This window comes from Xyrauchen texanus, chromosome 17 (genome assembly GCF_025860055.1).
Source record: "Xyrauchen texanus isolate HMW12.3.18 chromosome 17, RBS_HiC_50CHRs, whole genome shotgun sequence".
In the NCBI taxonomy this organism is placed as follows: domain Eukaryota; kingdom Metazoa; phylum Chordata; class Actinopteri; order Cypriniformes; family Catostomidae; genus Xyrauchen; species Xyrauchen texanus.
In genome coordinates, this window is record NC_068292.1 from 31,923,744 (window position 1) to 31,946,619 (window position 22,876).

The following is a 22,876-nucleotide window of genomic DNA, read 5'->3' on the forward strand; positions in this document are numbered from 1 at the left end:
TCTAGGTAAATTGTATATTTCTGTTTACTAGATTGTGTGTGTCTATAACATAGCCTGTAATCTATCACTGAGATTATTGGGCTGTTGTTTGTCAGAAAAAAGAGAGATGTTCTCGATCAAACTTTTGAGACGTTTTCTATATTTAGCCTATGTTCTACATCTAGAACAGGGGTGTTCATTACATCAATCACGATAGCAAGAGCGCCAACTATGAAGATGAAGTAAAAAAGATTGACTTTTTATTTCCTGATGTCTGTAGCTGCGTGTTGTGTTGTTTGATTGACAGTTGGGTAATGTTTGAGCGCTAACGCGGGTTCGCGCCTAAATTAACAAATGTACTTTAGAATTCCGCCAATGCCCGTCTTGATGAGGATTTAATGTAAACGTAGTCGTTTGTCTAAATTGAATTTAAACAGTGGGACAAAAAGCATATCTGCATCAAAATGTTGGACATGTAACCGAATTGAGCACTGTCTAGTAGGCTAAATGCCATATAAAGGCTATTAATCAAACAACATTAACAAGGAAACGAGAAAACCACTCACTACTTTTCATTTAATAACTTGAGTAGCTTTAAAAGTATTAATGTAATAGAATAAAACGGTGACATTTTTAATAATAATGTTTTTTGTTTTTTTACAAATATTGTTAATTTTTTAATAATTCTAACCCCAGATGTAGAGAATGTGTTAATTGGTATAATAAATTACCTGGAAAGTAGAGATGATAAAATAATTTATAATTATGCTTAGCCTTTATAAAGATCAACATTTGTAGAGCAATACTTCAGCAGAACATTCCACCAGTCACAAACTTCAGAAAACTGTGACGAAAATGTTGACGCTCCAAAAAACACATAAAAGCAGCATAAAATACATACATACAACTCCAGTGGTTTAATCCATGACTTCAGATTTGATATGACAGGTGTGGGTGAGAAACAGATCAATATTTAAATCTATTCTTACTATAAATTCTTTTCTCTGCCCAGGAGTTGGCAATATGGCATGAAGAAAGTGAATCACCAAAAACACAAGACAAATATGAAATTTAAAAGTGGAGATTGACTGAGCAGGGAGGAGAATTAATAGTAAAAAAGGAATTAAATATTGATCTGTTTCTCACCACATCTATCATAGTGCTTCTGAAGACATGGATTAAACCACTGGAGGCACATGGATTAGACTAATATTATGCTGATTTATGTGATTTGTGGAGCTTCAATATTTTAGCAATGATTCACTTTCATGTACGGACCAAAAGAGCTGATATATTCTTCTAAAATCTTAATGTGTGTTCTGCAGAAGAAAGTCATACACATCAGGGATGGCATGAGGGTGAGTAAATGAGAATTTTCATTTTTGGGTGAATTATTCCTTTTTAAGCACGATGTAAACACTGTACAAAATAAATGTTCCCATTTCTGCTCTACCTCCTCTATTGTGCAGGACATGACGTGCCAAGTGATCCTGCTTATTTAGCTTTTTTTTGTTGTTGCATTCCTTGAACATGTTTTATGCACAACAATAACGCTCTGTCGGCATTAAGGGAAATTTAGACCATACACATAAACTGATTTTAATGTACTTTTTTCATACATTATGATTTAAAAGGGTGACCAGGGTATTGAAAATAACTTTTTAATCTTCATTTCTGTATTCATGTCTCCCTTTTATTTTTTGGAATCAGATTCATGTAGTGTTTATCATAGATAAGTGATGTATTGTAAAAGTTGGCATAGTGTTCATTATAATGGGGCATAGGTTTTGCAACTCTGTACTCAATACACACTTCTCATGAGTACTTTTAGATGAGCTACTCTTACTTTAGTTTTTAGGTCAGCTACTTTTACTCTACTCAAACAAATTTTTTGGGTAACAGTAACTTCTACTTGAGTATGATTTTTCAGTACTCTTTCCACCCCTGGGATTTCATATTTAAAATACAAGTAACTATTCCAGAACACTTACAATTTAAATAATTGGTAATTAGAATGGTTACATTCAAAAAATACTTTGATTACTGAAGAGATTACATTTTATTGTCATTTGTTTCATTTAATATTTAGTCCTTTCAGATGGAAAACATTTATACATATAAATGATGAGAACCAAAGTGCTTTTGAACAGCAGTGAAACGCTTATGATTTGTTAGTCACACGAGCAGACAGAGAAGTTTGGAGCACAAGAAATAGAAATAAACCTTGTGTAAATTGATAGCTTTACGCCAAGCTAAAATGCTATTTTTAGCCATTTTACATGCAGGTACGATCTTATTTTTAATCAAGAAAATTCACATTGGATCATAATTTCCTTTGAGTAAGACCTTTGATATTAGGGCAAAAATCTCATTCTTGATAATTATATTGGTTTCCTGTAAAAATAGACTCAAATTGATCACTTAGATTAATCTTGTTTTAAAAACACTGCATATGATATTTAGGTTAAGAGAATGTATTTTGAACATGTGTATTTTGTCTTGCTGTACTGGCAAAGTTTTGAGTAATCTAATGGAATGTTACAAATTACAGCATGTAAAATGTATTCTCCCAACACTGTTCAGAAGGAACCCTTTTATAGTGCTTCACTGCTTCACCTTTGCTTTAAGAAAAGATTGTTCGCAATGAAATGCCATGCCGGCTTCCACAGGTATTTTTATGGGGGATCCTATATTAATCTCTTTCGAAATATTAAATAAATCTATTTTTGGCTACTCCACACTGATGCAGGGTCATTGGCTGAAAACTTGATTTTCAGCTTATCAGAATAGCTTCTTTTAGCCACTCTGATTTCCTTATTTTACATTTGGCAGACGCTTTTATACAAAGCGACTTACAGTGCACTTATTACAGGGACAATCCCCCCGGTGATGACCTGGAGTTAAGTGCCTTGCTCAAGGATCTGTGGGGATCGAATCAGCGACCTTCTGGGTGATAAACAGTTATGTGCTTTAGACCACTACGCCACCACCACCCCATGTGTGTTCAGTGTGTTCCTGGCCTTATTATACAATACTTTATCACCACCCCTGTAAGTATCGTCTTTTGCTCTGCTTTACAGAAAAGAGCAGTCTGTCTGGACATTCTGCTAAAAGGTCTATTAGGAAATCTAAAAAAAAAAAAATCATACAGGCATTTAACTACCCATTTGGTAAAACTCACTTTTGTCTGGATAGTAAGCACTTATTACCACTCGATGGATGAGCAATACAAATAAATTCTTGCATTGAGGAAACAAAAGGGAAAAACCATGTATTAAACCAAAACATTTCAAGGACCGAAAAAAACAAGACACTTTTTTGCAGAACGCAACTGAAAATGTAACTGACAACTGAAATTCCCTTTGTTTTGATTCTGAAGAAAACTGCTGAAATCACATTTCTTTGGCTTATTGTACATTATAAGTTACATAACGAAGACCTTTTTAAAAACTACAATTACTACATAATGATTATTCAACATGCAAGGAAAAATAGAGGTAAAAGTTGAAGAAAAAGTTTCTCAGATGTTTCCAAGTCTTATTGTTATTTATGAAGCATTAACATATTTAATGCTGCTGGCTTTTGATAAACCAATTTAACAATTATTAAATCTTTTAAATACACTTTTTTTGTCCAAAAGTTCCCATGCAGTGTGTGCACGGGTGAATGCAGGAGGGAGATTTATGCTACCAACTGATTTTAGATGGCCGGATGCACATTTAAGATATTTTGGGTATGTATTTAACAATAAAAAATATATTTATTGTTAAGATGTCATTTTTATATAGGCTACTGTATTGCAATTTCTATGCTGATAATTCCACCACATGGGGTGAAATTTGTTTTGGGTAAGACAGGTCCCTTATTTAGAGCTTGTTTTCCCCAAAACAAGACACGTTTCTCTGGCGAGATCTGGCAACACTGCAAAAGAACATCATTAACCATCCTTTAATTAAACTGTAACTGGTTACCAATTGGAACAAAGGCTGCAGAACACCGAAACAGGAAGAGAAAAAAAAAATGAAAAGAAAAACATTTTGTTTTTAGTCCCGGATTAGAAACTGTAACAAAGCCACCAAAAAAATAATAATTTCAATTTAACCATACACGAGTTAAGATTCAAATTTTTATTAATTGTCCACAGGCCCAGCGAAGCATGAATACAATAGTGCCATTTAAGATTTTAGGAAAACAGACCCCCCAAAGATTGTGATTATACCTGCTCTTGTAACCTTTTATTGCTCAGACCAAAGTGTGGAATCAAGAAAAAAAGAAAAAAAAAAAACTCTGGGACTTTTCTAAAATACTTTAAATTGTTTTTAGTTCATACATGCATACAAATCACTCACAACAGGCAGTCTCCAAGGAAGTGTTCTAAAGATTTGTTAAAAAAAAAAAAAAAGAAAAGAAAATAAAAGCAAAGGGAAAAATATAAAGTCCATTAAAAAAAAAAAAAAAAGAAAAGTCTCTTTTGATCATGATCTGCCAGACCATATCCAGTGAATGTTTGCATTTCCCATAAAGTGGGATAAAAGGTTTAATTAGATTATATTTATACTACACTCTCCAAAACCGATCATCTCCCCTGAATAGCTGGCTTAGCTCAGCACAGGAAGTATTACCAACTTGTTCTGAACTGGTTTGACTCCACTGTTCTTGATCAAGCTATAGGTTAAAAATACCACTGATACAGTAGTTTGGCTCAGCTTTCTTTAGTCAAGGAGATAAAGATCAGCTCTCCTGCTTGTCTTTGACCAGCAGGACTGTGTGCTGCCCTCCACTGGACACTGAAAGAACTACACGATTCTCCAGCTGCTTGCCGTTCATCTCCACAGGGCTCCATTCATCGTCCTCCTCTCCTGTACCCAGCTGCAGGTTGGTGCCCATGCCCCAGGCGTACACAGAGCCTGACAGACAGATACCAATGTTAGAATGGACTCCGTTATTGCTGACAAGTAACTATTAAATATTCGCTGTCCACATGTAAAATTTCCTCAAAGGCTTCAGTAAATAATTTCTGGAATATCCTGGCTGCACTTTTCCAAAAAGGCTCGTTTTCAAACACGTTTCCCCAAACACACCATCTGCCATGGTCAGCAAGCAGATAGTCCTGCCCCAAATGCTATTTGTTGATACCTGGATGCTTAAACAGAACAATATTTGAATAGCCACAGAGGAATAAACAGCCTACAAATGGCTTACTTAACATTGCCACTGCATATGAAGTCGGGATAAGAGAAACAATTAACCACAAAAAATAAAAATGATTTCAGAAATCCACGGAACAAAGTCCCATTGCCATTTCTTTCCAAAATAAAGCATTTGCCTGGACAAGTTACTCAAAATAACTGTTAATTGTTAGTTACATTCAAGCAGAACCCTATAAATACACTGGTCCTCTTGTAATATTTTGCAATTAAATGTAATTAGTGGGTCAAGATGAATGTGATTTTAAACATTAAACAGACTGCATGTTGCATTTGCTATTAAAAACCAATATGACAAATCAAACAAGCCGAAAGTATCAGAAAACATCAACACACTGTTTAAAAAGAACAAAACTCAAAACTTCCAGCCTGACCACACAGTCACTGGCCTTGAGAAGGACTCCAATACCTTTTAATAATATATTAAACTGAATCTAAGAATTTAAGAGGGAAGTGGCCATAAGCCTGACATCTCATGTCAGATTAAACATCAACTTGAAAATGGACACGGATCTCATTTTTTGGAACACTTAAATTTAGATTAGTTATTTTCCCCATTCACGTTGTTTTTGTGGAAGACCAGTAGAATATTAATTCTAAGTAATAAGAAAAATTATAACCGAATAAAAATATTGGAATTGTCATAACCCCAATGATATATAAACTTGATGTACTAGCAAACTTTTCATGTCGACGTATAAAAAATTTAAAAAAAGCACTGGTGACTCCTGGACAGGTCGTATATGCTTTTGTACCTTGTTTGGTGACAGCGAAGCTTACAGAGGCACCACAGGCGACCACTTGAGCGTCACCGATACCAGGGACTAGTGAGGGCTCACTCTTCTCTACAGCATCTTTCCCCAGGCCCAATCGACCGTACTCGGCCCGTCCAAGACTGTATACTTGTCCTTTGGATAGAAGATCTCATTTGATTGTTCTGAACTGGTTTGACAATTTATTTTTTCTCCAGAGCGATTAGCCAATGAATCATTTAGACAGATTTGTGAACCGTTGAGTACCTCATTGACTAGAATGGATTTGAAAGATGCACTGACAAATCTGACAACACCATGGCTGAGAGCATGAGCTAGATATTGCTCTTGTGTAGAGTAGAGAAAAACAGATTCACAATATAAATTGATTTAACTTATGCCAACTGCGCAGTGTTTCTTATTCAATTTCATTACCTTCAGAATTCAGACACAGGGTGTGGTGCTGACCCCCAGAGAAACCCACCCAGGAGGTGGTGGAGTTCTTGAAAGAGGTGAGCTTGACAGGAATAAAGCAGATGTTTGTGCTTTGGGTACCTGCAATAAAGAGAAAGAACAGATTATGAAAAAGATGACAAGATGGGAACCATCTCAAGGAATAGTTAGCAATGTTTAAGCAAAAAGCACATTCATTCTCATCAGAAAAAAACTAACAACAAATGCACAGTTCAAATAATAAGAACTTGCCATTTACCTTTCACTACAAGATCACAAACAAATTAACCTTTAAAAAGTAGTTGGCTACATTTGTGCTGATCAGGTGCAGGGAATAATATATAAGAGCAGAATGTCTTGAAAAATATGACGGTTGCAATAAAAACTCTATAACGGGCAAGGTAAGCTGTACTTATTTCTATCCCTAGCCTAGCTCAGGGACATATAGCAAGGATAATATCAAACATGTTTAGTGTATAATATAATAAAATAAGCATGCATAAAAAATAAAAAAAAATTACTTCAACTGCAAAAAGAGAGAAAATTGTGTCATCAGAATTTTCCTCTAGCTAATCATTCGAAGAGGGGAGGTGACGTCACTCCAATGCGATTCTGACGGCTGCGGCTCAGGTGGTAGAGCGGATCGGCGAATCGCAGGGTTGGTGGTTCGATTCCTGGCCCACACGACTCCACATGCCAAAGTGTCTTTGGGCAAGACACTGAACCCCAAGTTGCTCCCAATGGCAGGCTAGCGCCTTGAATGGCAGCTCTGCCGTCATTGGTGTGTGAATGGTCACCATGTAAAGCACTTTGAATACAGTTAAGGTTAAAAAGGTGCTATATATATATATATATATATATATATATATATATATATATATATATATACACACATAGACCGTTTACAAATCACAGGTAATTGAACATAACTATTATTTTTGGTTGATACTTTGCTTGAGTATTTTCTGCCAGCTCTAGGAAACAATGTGTTGTCAAGCTGACTCGATACATGTATTAACGGACAACGATAATGGCTATCATTGTCCGTTAACACATGTATCGAGTCAGCTGAATCTAGTCAAATCAAATCACTTTGTCACACTACCATGTACACAAGTGCAACAGTAGGTGAAATTCTTGTGTGCAGTTCCGAGCAACATAGCAGTCATGACAGTGACATACCAATTACAGTAAACAACATACTTGCACAACACAATTTAGTCTTTAGTTTAGGCGTTATTTAAGACTTCCTTGTTTGTAGGTTATTGGGTGCATATACTAAAAAACAAAAAGCAAGGCTGGGTTGGTGTGGATGTTTGATGCATGTTGTTACTAGCTGTACCAATGTAGTTGCGAGTTCAGAACACAACTTGATCCTCTTTACCATGTTGCTGAATCTGCAGTTATGTACCGATCCTACATTGGCATCGTTGGCACTGCAACATGTAGTTTCTTTTTCCACAATACTGTAGCAAAATCAGAAACAAGTGACCAAACACCATTTAGATTTTTGACATAATAAAAAAAATGTCCAATTGTATCAAATCTAAAAGGTGTGCATTATTGCTGACACCTACATGCACACTTTGGAGTTGGGTGTATGACTGAAGTCATTTGCTTCAAATGTTATTGAAGTTGTATACTCTATGTCAGGGGTCGGCAACCTTTTTGACATGGAGTGCCATCATTTTTTCCCCCACTAGTTAATGGCTGTGCACTCCGCATGCCAATGCAGTCACATGAACCATAGGTTGCCGACCCCTTCTCTGTTATGGAAATGTATGCTCCAATTTTACCTGTATCTTTAGAGACGGTCCCTAAATTTGCGACTGTGAATAAATAAGGTTCAACATCAAGCCAACTTTATTGCATTATTTATTGAGGTGGGGACGCATGGTAACTTGATTCTGATATCGCTGCAGTATCGTGGAAAAAGAAACTACATGTTGCAGTGCCAACAATGCCAATGTAGGATCGGTACATAACTGCAGATTCAGCAACATGGTAAAGAGGATCAAGTTGTGTTCTGAACTCGCAACTACATTGGTACAGCTTGTAAAAACATGCAAACATCCACACCACACCAACCTAGCCTTGTTTTTGTTTTTTTAGATATGCAGCCAATAACCTATAAACAACTTGATACATGAGTTAACTGACAATGATAATGGCCTTCTTGGACAACACATTGTTTCCTAGAGCTGGCAGAAAATACTCAAAACAGAGACAAGCAGCGTATTAACCACAAATAGTTATATTCAATTACCTGTGATTGTCCAGGATTTGACAGCTGATGGTTTTCCATCATCTACCATCGTGCGATTGAGCAGCAGCTGTCGGAGCTGCATTGGAGTGTCGTCACCTCCCCTCTTCGAATGATTGGCTAGAGGAGCTGCTGATCAAGAACTAGTGGACCAATGGTGACAAAATGCCCCCTGATTACATGAAACTCCACTCAAAAGTTTTGGAAACCCAAGCACATAACATGGAAACAAAAGCAAAGAAAAATACAGCGCAAGCGCACAAATAATTTAAATGAGCGAAATTGTCAGCAGAGTTCTTTATTTTTTTTTTAAATCTGCGCTTTTTTGATACGTGACTGCAATACTTTTGATGGGATTTTGATCCTATACATGATCACGATACAACTGCGATTCTTTATTTTCGTTGTATTGCGACTCAAATGTGATATCTTGCAATACTATACACCGTTTTTCCCCCATTCTTATATTTCTTCAGAGAACTGTTTACCAAATGCATTGTTAAATTAATATTAAAGTGACCAAATTAATTTGAATGTGAACCATTTATTTATAAACTGGAAATATAAGACATGAGGGTCAGTATTGTTACAGTGTTGACCTGGAATGGATTCTTTCTCTTGTTAATTTTAGTTGTGATAGGATAACAAAACTATTTAAATGCTGTAATTGGAATATATTATTGTTAAATGTAATAATAGTTTTATTCCACTTTAAGGCTTTTATTTTTGCGGAACACTGCAGGAAGAACTTCGAGTTTCTGTCTGTAGGCTAGTTCAGTATTTTTATGCTTCTCAAAAGGTGAAATGCGCAAAGCAAACTATCAAGCATCTACAGTACTGTGCAAAAGTTATTATTAAATTATTTGTCATTATGTTTGCATTTATCACTTAATGTCATAAGTTCGGTAAACATAAAAAAACGAAATCAAAATTTGTTGTGGCCACCTTTGCCTTAAACCGCACCAATTCCCCAAGGTACACCTGGACAGTTTTTCTTGGTTGTTAGCAGACAGGACGTTCCAAGCATCTTGGATAATTCGCCACAGTTTTTCTATCCATTTAGGCTGTCTGAATTGCTTGACTCTTTGTGGAGGCCATGACATCAGTTGCAGCGCTCCCTGTTCTTCTATTCTTTTCCATTTGCAAACGTAATGTTTGGGAGTCCAACTTTAATATGTCAATAGGAAATATAAATGTTAAAGATATAAATAACCATCTTAAGACAAATGCTTTTTTGAACATCTTATGTGCCTTTGCACAGAACTATACATCTGAGATGGAGTTCAGTGGAGCACTCACATATTGTGAATCAGGACCCATGTGCGCGCCATAATGTGTGTGCATCTCAACAGAGCAGCTAAAGTGCACTGCACTTGCAGACTGCATTTACTCAAACGCATCCTCCAGCGATTCACAAAATTATTGTATAGCTTCAAGAGACTTTCACCATGATGCACGAGTCATATGGACTACTTTAATGTCATATTGGAGCTTGACAGAAACAACTATGACACGAAATAAAACAATATTGGAGCCCAGAAAAACACTACTAATGCTCTAATATCCAAGAGAGCAATCACTTCACTTATGGATGTGAACTTTAATATTCCACAAAACACCTTTTCTGGATCTTTGAGACATATTTACACATGAAAATGACACCCCCAAATTTTGCCAAACTGTCGATTTTGAACAGTTTGAAATTTTCCATGTTGTGGGAGAGGTCAAAGGAGTCCAGTTCTCCAAGCGGTGAAGCATAATAACTGTGCCATCTAATGGACGTGTGCAATTGTGAATATAGATTTTGGTGTGTGAATATTGTGAGGAAAAATTTTGCAATACTTTAAACATAATTCCCACCCCAACTTTATATTTGATGCACTCATTCAAATAAATTATATTTTAGCCTTGTAAAAATTATAAATTCTATCAATAGTCATGAAATTGCATAGACAATAATGATATGAACACTGGCAGTTCAACAAGTGTCTCAGAAGTATTTTGGTAAAGTGCAGTTAAACAAGGGAGTCACTGCAAGGTTTCTTTACAGCATCAGTGACATGTAATAATTAAACAACTGACTGTAAAGACCAGAAAGGATATTCATTCATGATATTTCCAAATTCTATACATTGTCCAATACCTAGTAAACTCCCAATATTTACTCTTAAAACCATGAACGTTTCTATTTGCATTCCAAGAAAGTCAAACCGGTCTTGAATACATAAATGACAACTTTCATATACAATTCCTTCAATATTCAGGAGCAAGTGACCTTACCAAGTTGATGGTAATTGGACAGGCCAAAGCCATAAACGTGACCCTCTTTTGACACAGCAAATGTGAAGTATGCTCCACAAAAGACATCAGTGAAGACTACCTTCCCCCGTGGCTTCATGATAACCACCTGCGGCTCCAGTAGCCTCCCTGGAGGGGGAGAGGTGAAAAATGACCACTTAGAGAAAATTAATAAATCTGGTGACTGGAAAAGGAGAGGCTCAGATTCAAAGTTACGTACAGTGCATTTATTCTCTAAAGCTTAAGTAGTGACACTTCAAATCAACAAATACATACTCAATCCTTTCCTGCCTCCACGGTTAGCAAAGTGCTCAGCCACCCTTCCCAGCTGCCCTTGTTCTCCACATCCGGAAGTGTAAAGCTCTCCATTCACAGTCAGCATCACCAAGTGATCATTTCCTTTAGAATGAATCCATAATATTCTAGTAAATATAATTACACATCTACTTCCAAAACCGCATGCACAGTGTGAATTCCTTTGACCCACCTGATGCTATTTTAATCACGGGCTTGTCTAAGGGAACTTTGACAGGCAACGTGCATTTTTTCATGGGCTCCAGGAGTCCTATGACACCATTATTATCCTGGAATAGATCAGAGGTACAATCAAACAGGCACAACATTTCTGCTCCACTACAAGCAACACAGATCCTTCAAACAGTCATGTGATCCGCAAAAAAAAAAAAAAAAAAAAAAAAAATTGGGGGATAGCGAATTTATCTTTTTTAATCCAAATAAACATGTCTTACTTGAATGAAGTACTGACAGTGAGAATCAGGAGACTTCGTCTTGTGCGTTCAACAAGTTTATGAGTGAAGTTGTTCCAATGGTTTTACACTAATTCACTGGGTTCATATTTTTTGGTCGGAAAAACCCCACCGGATAAACCCAGAAGAATCACATCCCTGTTCAAAGTTAGCACACTCACTCTAAAAGAGCCACAGATGTAGACAGTTCCATCCTCTGTGAGGGCAGCAGTGTGGCTGTCTCCTGCAGAAACCTGAACCACCTTCTCTCCAAGGTCTACCTTGGCCGGAACCATCTCTGTGCCCTCTTCTGATGTGTCGCGACCCAAAGCGCCCTCATCATTACAGCCAAATGTATATACCTACATAGGGATGAAAATATTTAGCACATATTTCACAACACTAATAATGGGGCTATGGAGGTAACTAAGTCCAAAAAAAAAATGAGAACACTGCACAATAATTTCGGTTCTTTGATGTTAAACCAAATATGGATATGACACTATAACATTGAGGAATTTCACTTTTGATTCTCATCTTCAGAATGATAGTATTATTATTGTTATTATTGTTTGTACTAAACTTACATTCCCTGTATCACTGAGGCAGACTGTGTGCATGCCCCCTGCCACAGCCTGCACAATGCCATCAGGAAGAGTCACCAGGGCCGGTTTCTTCCTCTCAAGCACATCCTCTCCCAGGCCGAGCTGTCCAACGTCACCCTGCCCGAGAACAAGCACCAGGCCCTTCTCCTGGCCATGACTACTGTGGGAAACTAAACAACAAAAACCACATGCACAAATGGGTTCCAAGATATACATAAACCATATTTACACTGCAAAGGTGGTACAGAAGCAGCATCTAAAGTGGCATTTAGGTGCATTTATACAGACCATTTAATGCTGTTCAGAGCAGGCATAAATATATTTACACAGCAATAACAACGTTGAGATTAATGTTTTAAATAAAACTATAAAAACAGAATCATGAAACTAATACAGATATGAAGATATACTTTTAATTATTGAACTAAATTATTAAATGAGCTTTATCATAACAACAACATCTGCTCTGATGCTGAATTTCATTTACACAATTTAAGCAGCATCAAAACTGCCTTTCATACTTGACTGAGATGGGTCAAAGCAGGCTTAATTTAGATTGGCTTTTGTGTCTTTACACAGAACTTTGAACAGGCTTTGTTCAGACATGATAGGTTTGGGTGAGAAACAGATCAATATTTAAGTAATTTATCAAATTCTCCCTGCCCGATATACACAAATAATGTGAATCACCAAAAACCGTAGAAATTATGAAAAAGGACATAATCTGATTCTGTTTCTCACCCACACCAATCATGTCGCTTTAGAAGACATGGATTTAACCACCAGACATCGGAGTACTTATGTTGCCCATGTGTGGATTTTGGAGCTTCAATTTTGGCACCCATTCACTTGCATTGAATAGATCTACAGGGCTGAGATATTCTTCTAAAAATCTTTGTGTTCAGCAGATGAAAAAAAGGCATACACATCTGGGATGGAATGAGGGCGAGTAAATGAGAATTTTCATTTGAGCAAACTAACAATTTAACAACTATAGAAAGAAATTTGCAAAAACAAATTCTGCATTGTTTGACAAGTTCTTATTTGTTTGCAGAAGATCCTTAATACAAAGAAGAAAATTGTTATTCACACTCACAATATAAACGTGCAGGACTTCTTCGGAACACAAAAGATGTTAGGCAGAATGTTAGCCTCAAGCATCATTTACTTGTATTACATAGAAATGCAATGGCAGTGAATGGTGACTGAGACCAACATCTGCTATTGTGTTCCACAGAAGAAAGCCATAGATATTTGGAATAAGATGGAGGGATGTAAATGACAGAAGTTCTAAAATACTTGGAGACAAGCCCCGTTTTTTAAATTTCCACAATTGAGGTTACGTTCTGAATTACCCTTCTCTTTTTGAATGCAACAACTTGCAGATTTTGTGCCATAATAGAATATCCTACACCATGTTCTCACTTCTGTTTGGTAAACAGATGTAAAACTTTTGTAATTATTTTGTGCCTGTGTTTGCAAGGAATAGTCTTCTGTATTGTCATAAAATGTGAGGTCTTGTAATTCAAAATAAAAAGTTAATACCTTTTAATGTTTGTGTCCTTTTTAATTTTAACATTTGCTGTCTAATGTACAAAATTCTTAACCTTGCTCCACCACCCTTGAAAGAATTTGTGTCATTGCGCTTAGAAAACCAAAGACAAACTAGAGTCTCTTTAGGAGGAGATTGTGAAGTGCAATACAGAGCCACAGACTTTGGTCATTCAGCTTTCTCTATAAGAGCAGTCAATATTTGGAATACGTTACCAACTAACATAAGACAATGCCCTACTCTTGCTAAATTTAGGTTACATCTGGAAAAGACTGCAAGATCATGCAGATTTACACTCTACAATATCAGGAAAATAAGACCTTTCCTCTCTGAACATGCCACACAAATGCTTGTTCAGTCACTTGTCATAACTAGACTGGACTACTGTAACTCATTGCAGGCCTCCCTGCATGTGCAATTAGACCTCTGCAAATGATCCTGAATGCAGCAGCACGTCTGGTCTTTAATGAACCCAAGAGAGCACGTTACACCACTCTTTGTCTCTCTCTCCACTGGCTGCCGGTTGATGCACGTATTAAATTCAAGGCTCTGATGCTGGCATACAAAACAGTCTCTGGGTCTGCTCCAGCATACCTAAAATCAATTATGCAGATCTACACTCCCGCCAGAAGCCTGCGGTAGGCTAAGGAACGTCGCCATGTTGTACCAACACAAAGAGGCACCAAAAGACTTTCCCGGACTCGGTTTCATCATACCACGTTGGTGGAATTACCTTCCCAACTCCATCTGTGAAGCTGACTCCATGAGCACTTAACCGGTCACTTAACTTTAAGTTGCACTTAAATCTGTTTTGATTACTATTCTGATGCTAGTGAAACTGTGTAGTTTGGCACTTTTCGTACAAATGTCTCCTTATGTTTTCCTCTTTTGTAAGTCGCTTTGGATAAAAGTGTCTGCCAAATCAATAAATGTAAATATGGTTAAAGACAAGCCAAATTTATGAACATTGAATAATTTGTAATCATAATTTAGCAATTTTAATTTAGTAGCTCATGTATTTAACCATGTAATGCTATGTATTATTTAGAGATGCACCGATTGCAATTGTCTTGGCCAATTTCGATTTCTTGCAAGTGTGACTTGCCGATACCGATTTTTTCCGATTCTCTTTCCAAGAACTATTATTGACCACATATACAAACAAAATCTACCTTTCTTCAATGCTAAATTTTATTTTCATAATAAATGATTAAACATTACAATTTCCCCCAAACTGCACTAAGTTACAGGATCTTCTCTCACTTAAACTCCTCTCAAAATAAAGTGCTCTGTGACTAGAAAGAGGTAGAAATAACAATTAACTGCAAATGAGTTGCTTTATATAACAGATGTCACTATTTTTATAAATGGACCTTTTTCTCTTTATTACTCGTCTAACAAAACAATTCCAAAGATCTGAAAAACTGAAGTGTCCAATTCGCTCAACTTACGTTAGATGTACAAATCTCAGTTGTAAAACTGAGCACTGCTTCGGGAACGGCTTGCATACCCGTCAACACTCCCGTTTTTCCCGGGAGTCTCCCGTTTTGTTATTTCTCCCAAAAAAAATCCCGTAATTTGTATGGCCCAAACCATGTTATATGAATAATCAAATCAATATATTATTCCAAGGTGATCCAGTTGCCAGATCTTGAATGAAACGCATCCTACTCACAATCGACACAAACACATTACAAACCATTTATGACCACAATCTGGCAACCTACAACCCATTTGCACTGTTGATATCTGCGCAGGCAGTAGACGCGGGATGTTAAATCAAGCATCACTGGTAGAGGGGAGAAGACTCAGCTGGTGCTCCGGTGAAAAAAACAATATACATGTACATTTAACAACAGCTGGATGGAAGAATTGAATTTCATATCCCAAAGCCATATCGTCAATGCCCATGCATTTTGCAATGTGTTGCACTGATTTTAATATCGGACACGGTGGGAAAAATTACGTTAAATCACAACGGCACAATTTGTATGCATTTAGCCTGCCTCTGCCATCCAGCACCCCCCTTCCCCTCTCACAGATTTGTGTACCCAAATGTTGACAGATAACAGGCTGCATGTGTTACATGACACGAGATTAAACAACTCGGGCAACACGACGTCGGAAAGTACCTCTTACTCTGTATCGAGGAAATTTATCAGATTTCTGATACCTCTGTCCTCAACTATGGAGAACAGCTGGTCATCCAGAGCCATGAATTCCATAATTTTCCTCGTAATTGCTTTGGTATTTTCGTTGCTCATACAAAGGAATGATAGGAGAGGCTGCCGACTTGTGACTGTCTCTGAGCTCTGGCTAGCTTTAGCCACTTTCACTTTTTAGCTTCTTTTTTCAAATGGACATTTTCAGCTGGGTGATGGTGCTTTAAATGTCTAATTAGGTTTGTTGATCTGAAAGTTATTGTGGTGGTTCCCCCACATTTCGAACTTTATGTATTAGATCTCCCACGCCAATGACATGTTTACATGCGGCTGTGACGTTATTGCCTGCGCCACTGGCAACAAAACGGACCGGCTTGGAATCGGTAAGACGTGAGGCTGACCGGCCGGTTACCGGTCCGGGCAGAGCATGCGGAAAATAGGCTAATTCCGGTCCCTGGCCGGTCAATCGGTGCATCTCTATTATTATTGTTATTAGTAATGCATTTTTAATTTGGGGTGTTATGGTTTTGTCTGTTGTCTATTGACTAATGTTTTAATGATGCCATTTGTAATTTATCTTTCTGCCAAGAGACTACAAATGAAATTTAGCTCTGTAACTAATTCTGGGGCAGTCATCGACTGTCCATTGTCCCGGTCAAATAAACTTACTGCCAAACATACTAAAGCACATAATACATGTATAAGAATTTACTTTGGGGTGATCTAACCCTAAAGCTGTAAAGCTCACTTTAATTGCTTCAATACCAGACATATTAAATAGGCCAAAAATACATTTCATAAGCTAAATACATCAGGATATGCAAGTTTGACACCACAATGGCTTACCTTTTAGTTTTTTCACAACCGTTGAGTCCTCAATTGCTGTAATGGTTTGTCTCTTTACAGCTTTTTTCGCTGGCATGGTGACGCTAAATTATTGGAAAAACCTAAATCTGATAAGAATGAGATGAATGAAGCTTCTTGTTCACAATTGCACATTAATCTTGTCTATATACACACACACACACACTTGCAAGGACGTTCAGGCCTTTACTATAAAATTTGAACTAAAATAATTTATAGAATAAAATTATTCAAACCTCTATGAAACAAACAAAAAAAAAAACGTTAGGCCCAGTGGGAAAAAAAAATATTTCCAATGCATTTTCACACTTTTAAAATTGAGGACGAGGAGAATGTTTTGGATAGCTGAATCGTTTCAAAACCTATTGAGCTTATTACGCCGACAGAATATTTGGGCATTGTGCAGTTAGAACGCGCCTGTTTATGTAGGCCACACACTTGGCTTTGACACAGCCGCTGTTTTCTAGTGCGGACTTTTTCAATCTTTGACTGACAGCAGCAAATGTTTGATGGCGGTTTATCGCCCAAGCATGGCATTAAAACGAACATATGTATTGCACACCTTTGGACGTCTTTTAAAAGCACGGAATGAATGAAAGCATGGCCGCCGACTCCAAGCTCAAAGTGAGAAACCGCTAAAAAGTTTAAACAGATGTCGACATGGAGATAAAGGCTACATCCTTTTACCCCATAGCATTTACGACGTATTATTTCAGAAACAACAGATATCGGGTCGCATATTATCAACGACACTCTTAATGAAATATCAAAGCAAACAGTTGAATGAAGAAAACAAGCAATTCACGCTTGGTCTGCGATAGCAAAATGTTCTATGTTTGCATAACATTCATTCGTGTGCTTTTTAAATAATTATATTTAATTTCTTACCGTCAGTAAGAGCGTGACTATTGCCCAGTTTCAAAGCTTCTGAGAGGTTTGTGAACGTCAGTGAGTTGTCCTGAAGGAAGTGTAACGCACGCGCGTGTCGCCACTGCTGCTCTACTTCATGCGTTCTTCTTCTGTTGTTTATTAACCAGCTTATGGTGCATTACCGCCACCTACTGAACTGAGGTATATATAATTAAATGCAGATATACAGGTGAAACTCGAAAAATTAGAATATCGTGCAAAAGTTCATTAATTTCAGTAATTCAACTTAAAAGGTGAAACTAATATATTATATAGACTCATTACAAGCAAAGTAAGATATTTCAAGCCTTTATTTGATATAATTTTGATGATTATGGCTTACAGCTTATGAAAACCCCAAATTCAGAATCTCAGAAAATTAGAATATTACATGAAATCAATAAAAAATAAGGATTTTAAATACAGAAATGTCGGCCCTCTGAAAAGTATAATCATGCATATGTACTCAGTACTTGGTTTGGGCCCCTTCTGCATTAATTACTGCCTCAATGCGGTGTGGCATGGATGCTATCAGCCTGTGGCACTGCTGAGGTGTTATGGAAGACCAAGATGCTTCAATAGCGGCCTTCAGCTCTTCTGCATTGTTTGGTCTCATGTCTCTCATCTTTCTCTTTGCAATGCCCCATAGATTCTCTATGGGGTTCAGGTCAGGCGAGTTTGCTGGCCAATCAAGCACAGTAATACCATGGTCATTGAACCAGGTTTTGGTACTTTTGGCAGTGTGGGCAGGTGCCAAGTCCTGCTGGAAAATGAAGTCAGCATCTCCATAAAGCTTGTCTGCTGAAGGAAGCATGAAGTGCTCTAAAATGTCCCGGTAGACGGCTGCGTTGACTCTGGACTTAATAAAGCACAGTGGACCAACACCAGCCGATGACATGGCTCCCCAAACCAACACAGACTGTGGAAACTTCACACTGGACTTCAAGCATCTTGGATTGTGTGGCTCTCCATTCTTCCTCCAGACTCTGGGACCTTGGTTTCCAAATGAGATGCAAAATTTGCTCTCATCAGAAAAGAGGACTTTGGACCACTGAGCAACAGACCAGTTCTTTTTTTCTTTAGCCCAGGTAAGACGTTTGACATTTGAAGCCCATGTCCAGGACCCGTCTGTGTGTGGTGGCTCTTGATGCAGTAACTCCAGCCTCAGTCCACTCCTTGTGAAGCTCCCCAACACATTTGAATGGCCTTTTCCTGACAATCCTCTCCAGGCTACGGTCATCCCTGCTGCTTGTGCACCTTTTTCTTCCACACTTTTCCCTTCCACTTAACTTTCTATTAATGTGCTTTGATACAGCACTTTGAGAACATCCAACTTCTTTTGCAATTACCTTTTGAGGCTTTCCCTCCTTGTGGAGGGTGTCAATGATGGTTTTCTGCACAACTGTCAGGTCAGCAGTCTTCCCCATGATTGTGAATTCATTTCAAATTATTGTTATTACTGATTCTTCCCGCTTTCCAAATCCAGTTTAATTGCTATTGATTCCTACATACATTTCTTTGTATTCTGTATAGTAAATGACTCCCTCCTCCTTGTCCCACAGGTTTTGCCATGATTTAATTAGTGCCTTCCTTATGATTGTCTTTGCCTCTGCTTTACTGATGTTTATATAAATCTCCACAATATTACATTTTAATGAGTTCTTATCTAATACCTCATTCCCATCCATTCCAACATGTGCTGGGACCCAGAGAAATGAGATACTAGTTCCTTGATTTTGCAACTTAGCCATTGCAATATTTCTAGAACAAGATCTTGTCTGCATTCAGATTGTCCAGAAGGTATACTTTTTAAGGCTGCCAGGGAATCTGAGCATATTACTCCTTTCTCAGTTCGTACATCCTCCACACCTGTTGCTCTTATTTAATGACTATCTCATGTTGCGGTTGCAAATATTGCAGCCAGATTTCTCAGATTCTGGATCCTTTGAACCATCTGTATATAGTTGCGTCATATTTGTGTATTTTTGCTTAATGTATAGACTAACACGTTCTTCTATTGAAACACAAATCTGTTTCTTTACCTCCTCTAATAATTGAAAGTCAGTTAATGGCATTACAAACATCCATGGTGGTACTATGGACAGCGGGACTTTATGTTTTATTAACTAGACTCATTGATTGTGCTATTCCCTTTGCTGTCCAATACTCCTGATGTTCCCTCTCTTTTGCTCCCAACATTCTGCAAACACAGACTTAGTTGGGTGTATATCCTTATGTCCTCTAAGGGAGACACTGTGCACCATTTTGAGTTGTTTATGTCTTTCCTCTAAAGGCATTTCTCCCTTATATCAGCTATAGGGGAAGTTCTAAGTGCCCCGCAACATAATCTTAAGGCCTGTGTCTGTATCACCTTTATTTTCTTAAGCATTGATTTGCAGGAACCATATGCCATGCATACATAATCGATCCAATAATGGCAAAATAGATGTTCCTGAGTGAGCTATGACTTGCACCCCATTCACATCCCACCAAGCTTCTCATTACATTCAAAGCCTTCTTGCTCTTAGTCAGCACCTTTTCTATGTGAACACTGAACGTCAATTTTGAATCCAGCCAAACTCCAAGAAATGTTTACCACTGCTAATTGCTCCAGAGGCTGACTGTAAAGTGTTAGGTTAACCTTAATATTAAATTTTTTTGTAAAACACATTACTTTTGTTATAGCTATTGACATATTGAAACCCCATTTCTGAGCGGACTCCTCAACACTATCAATTGCTACCTAATTACCTATGTTTCTTTTGTTCTAATAATTGCTCTTTTAAGTTAAAATAATGAAAAATTCACATCTAGAGAACTTTCATTTGTGTCACATTTCTTCAATATGTCCGGATTTTTTTTTCTTAAATTCTGAATTTTGTTTTTTGCCTCATCAGTCAAATTATTGCTGCTGTGTATTTCAGCAAATGTTTTAACTAACATTTTTGAAAAGGCCATTTCATCTCTATTTCTTAGTACAGTTATTTCAAAAATTATTCTGATCATATACCAAATATCTTAAATCTGTGTTTCCCCTCCAATATTATTACGGAACTCTTTTTTTTTTTTGTGCTTTTGTTGCTTTTCCTATTATCTCTATCACTGTTTTATGAATGACGCTCCTTATTCTTGAGTAATGTTCTTCAACTTCATCCTCCTGATCATCTTACTCAATTAATCTATTGCCACATATATTACTGAATGTTTCTCAATCTACCTCCATCAGTTTCAATCTTCCTATATTCCTTTGTTCTGTTTTTTTAACCTTAATTCCAATTATATACCTTATAATTGGTTGCTACCTATGGTCGTTTGCTTCATGGCTTTCCACACACTCAGACTCGCCATATTTTCTGATATAATTGTAAGATCAATCATTGTTTCTTGACCACTCACAATATTTAGGCTTGTGCCAGTACTATCGTTAATACAAACCAGTCCTTTTCATCCAATATTTCCTCAATTATTTTATCATTATATTCTGTACTGTACTTTCAATCCCCCATAATGTATTAATCATAAAGTAAAATCACCACACCAAACTATTTAATTTTTATTTTATTTTATAGCCGCATATCCATGTAATACTAAATCAAGATGTGGTCTTAACCATGTTTCTTGTACACAAATAACATTTGGCTTTTGTTGTAAAACATCAATTATGTTTTTTTTATTCTTGCCCATTCGCAATGAGACTCCTCGCATTCCACTGTATTATTTCCATCCCTATTACAAAATCTCCCCATTGGTTGCTTGTGTTCCTGTAGGTCCAACATTAAGTGCTTCCTTAATTGATTCTACTGTTACCTCTTTGATTTCCAAGTATTTTCCTGCTACTCTGACAATCATTTTAATTCTTTCAGTTCAGCTTGATGTTTGTGCTGCACAATTGACCACTTCCGCCATAAAGGTTACAAATTTCACTGTTCACCACTAGTGAATCTTTATACACTTTGCACTCATACTTTTCTTTTTTCCTATCCTTACTGTGGTTATATACCGATTTCCTGGACTGGGTTGTTTTTAACTCTCAGCTTCAGCATAAGATATATCTTCCTTCATTTTGATATTCTGTACTTTTATTGCTCTTTTCCTTTCCATACAACCCCCATAGGCAGCGCTATGCTCTTCCCAACAGTTGAAGCACTTCAATTTTGCCACCTCCCCACATTCACCATGTTGATGACTCTCTCCACATTTCCAACACCTTTGCTTACCTGAAAACACTGCAGCTACATGTCCATATCTTAGGTATATACATACAAGCTGTCTTTTTTTTATCCCACTTCTTGCATATTGTAGTCTTTTAATTTTGTCAGCCTTAGCTTCAGTTACATTCTTCTTAAATTCGTCTTCTGATGTTTCTGTTGGTACTCCATATATAACACCTTTCACCCCTTTCCTCTCTTTCCATCCTGAACATTTCACTGATATCCCCGCCAATGTTTCACAATGCCACTTCTTTCTATTATCTTTACAGAAAACCATCATATTTCCATCATACAACATTTTGACATTTCATATTTCCCTTTTTGTTTTTCAGTGCTTCATTTAATTTCAACAAATTCCTTGAAACAGGCACCTCAAATTTTATATATATATATATTGGCGGCCAAAAGTTTGGAATAATGTACAGATTTAGATTTGGCACAAGGACATTGGTACTTTAATTCACCAAAGTGGCATTCAACTGATCATAATTTATAGTAAGGACATTAATAATGTGAAAAATGACTATTACAATTAGATTTTTTTTCCAGAACTTCTTAAACTACTACAAGTGCAGCAATGACAGCTTTGCAGATCCTTGGCATTCTAGCTGTTAGTTTGTCCTGATGCTCAGTGTGACATTTGTGCTGTTTTGGAAACATTTATTATTTGGTCTTCTGGAGAATTGTAGAGACAAGCAGGCAGATTTCTGTAATACATTTTATTGGCAAAATTCCATGTTCAGAAATTAAATTTTTCCAATAAAACCCGTTTTACATCATTCAAGAAAAAATAGAACTTTATATTGACTCAATCCGATTTTCTATTAAGCAAAAAGCAGTTAAAACTTTATGTAAATCTACATTAAGCCCCCCTA

General features: G+C 37.0%; 1 protein-coding gene across 3 annotated transcripts; it reads right to left on the minus strand.

Annotated features, from left to right (window-relative positions):
* Positions 1-4,193: 4,193 nt before the first annotated feature.
* On the minus strand, positions 4,194-17,910 carry rcc1 (regulator of chromosome condensation 1). Of its 3 annotated transcripts, none has more exons than XM_052147294.1 (10): positions 17,770-17,910; positions 16,864-16,970; positions 12,286-12,473; positions 11,881-12,060; positions 11,440-11,536; positions 11,229-11,351; positions 10,935-11,081; positions 6,374-6,493; positions 5,942-6,094; positions 4,194-4,886 (listed from the first exon to the last, which is right to left on the minus strand). In XM_052147294.1, the coding sequence occupies exons 2-10, from the start codon at positions 16,937-16,939 to the stop codon at positions 4,711-4,713; spliced, it is 1,260 nt and encodes a 419-aa protein (XP_052003254.1). In that variant the 5' UTR covers positions 16,940-16,970; positions 17,770-17,910; the 3' UTR covers positions 4,194-4,710. The 3 variants fall into 3 exon arrangements, with proteins under 3 accessions (XP_052003254.1, XP_052003258.1, XP_052003255.1); XM_052147298.1 differs by having other exon boundaries at positions 16,864-16,946; positions 17,770-17,870; XM_052147295.1 differs by having other exon boundaries at positions 16,864-16,964; positions 17,770-17,840.
* Between the last annotated feature and the right edge of the window lie 4,966 nt (positions 17,911-22,876).

What these genes read in the sequence shown, in the direction of transcription:
- rcc1 (XM_052147294.1), bottom strand. Translation starts at nt 16,939, where the DNA reads ATGCCAGCGAAAAAAGCTGTAAAGAGACAAACCATTACAGCAATTGAG. An exon ending in CGTGATTAAAATAGCATCAG is followed by an intron (nt 11,352 to 11,439) that starts GTGGGTCAAAGG and finishes TTCATTCTAAAG; the next exon opens with GAAATGATCACTTGGTGATG. An exon ending in CTTCGCTGTCACCAAACAAG is followed by an intron (nt 4,887 to 5,941) that starts GTACAAAAGCAT and finishes TCTGTCTGTCAG; the next exon opens with GCTCTGTGTACGCCTGGGGC.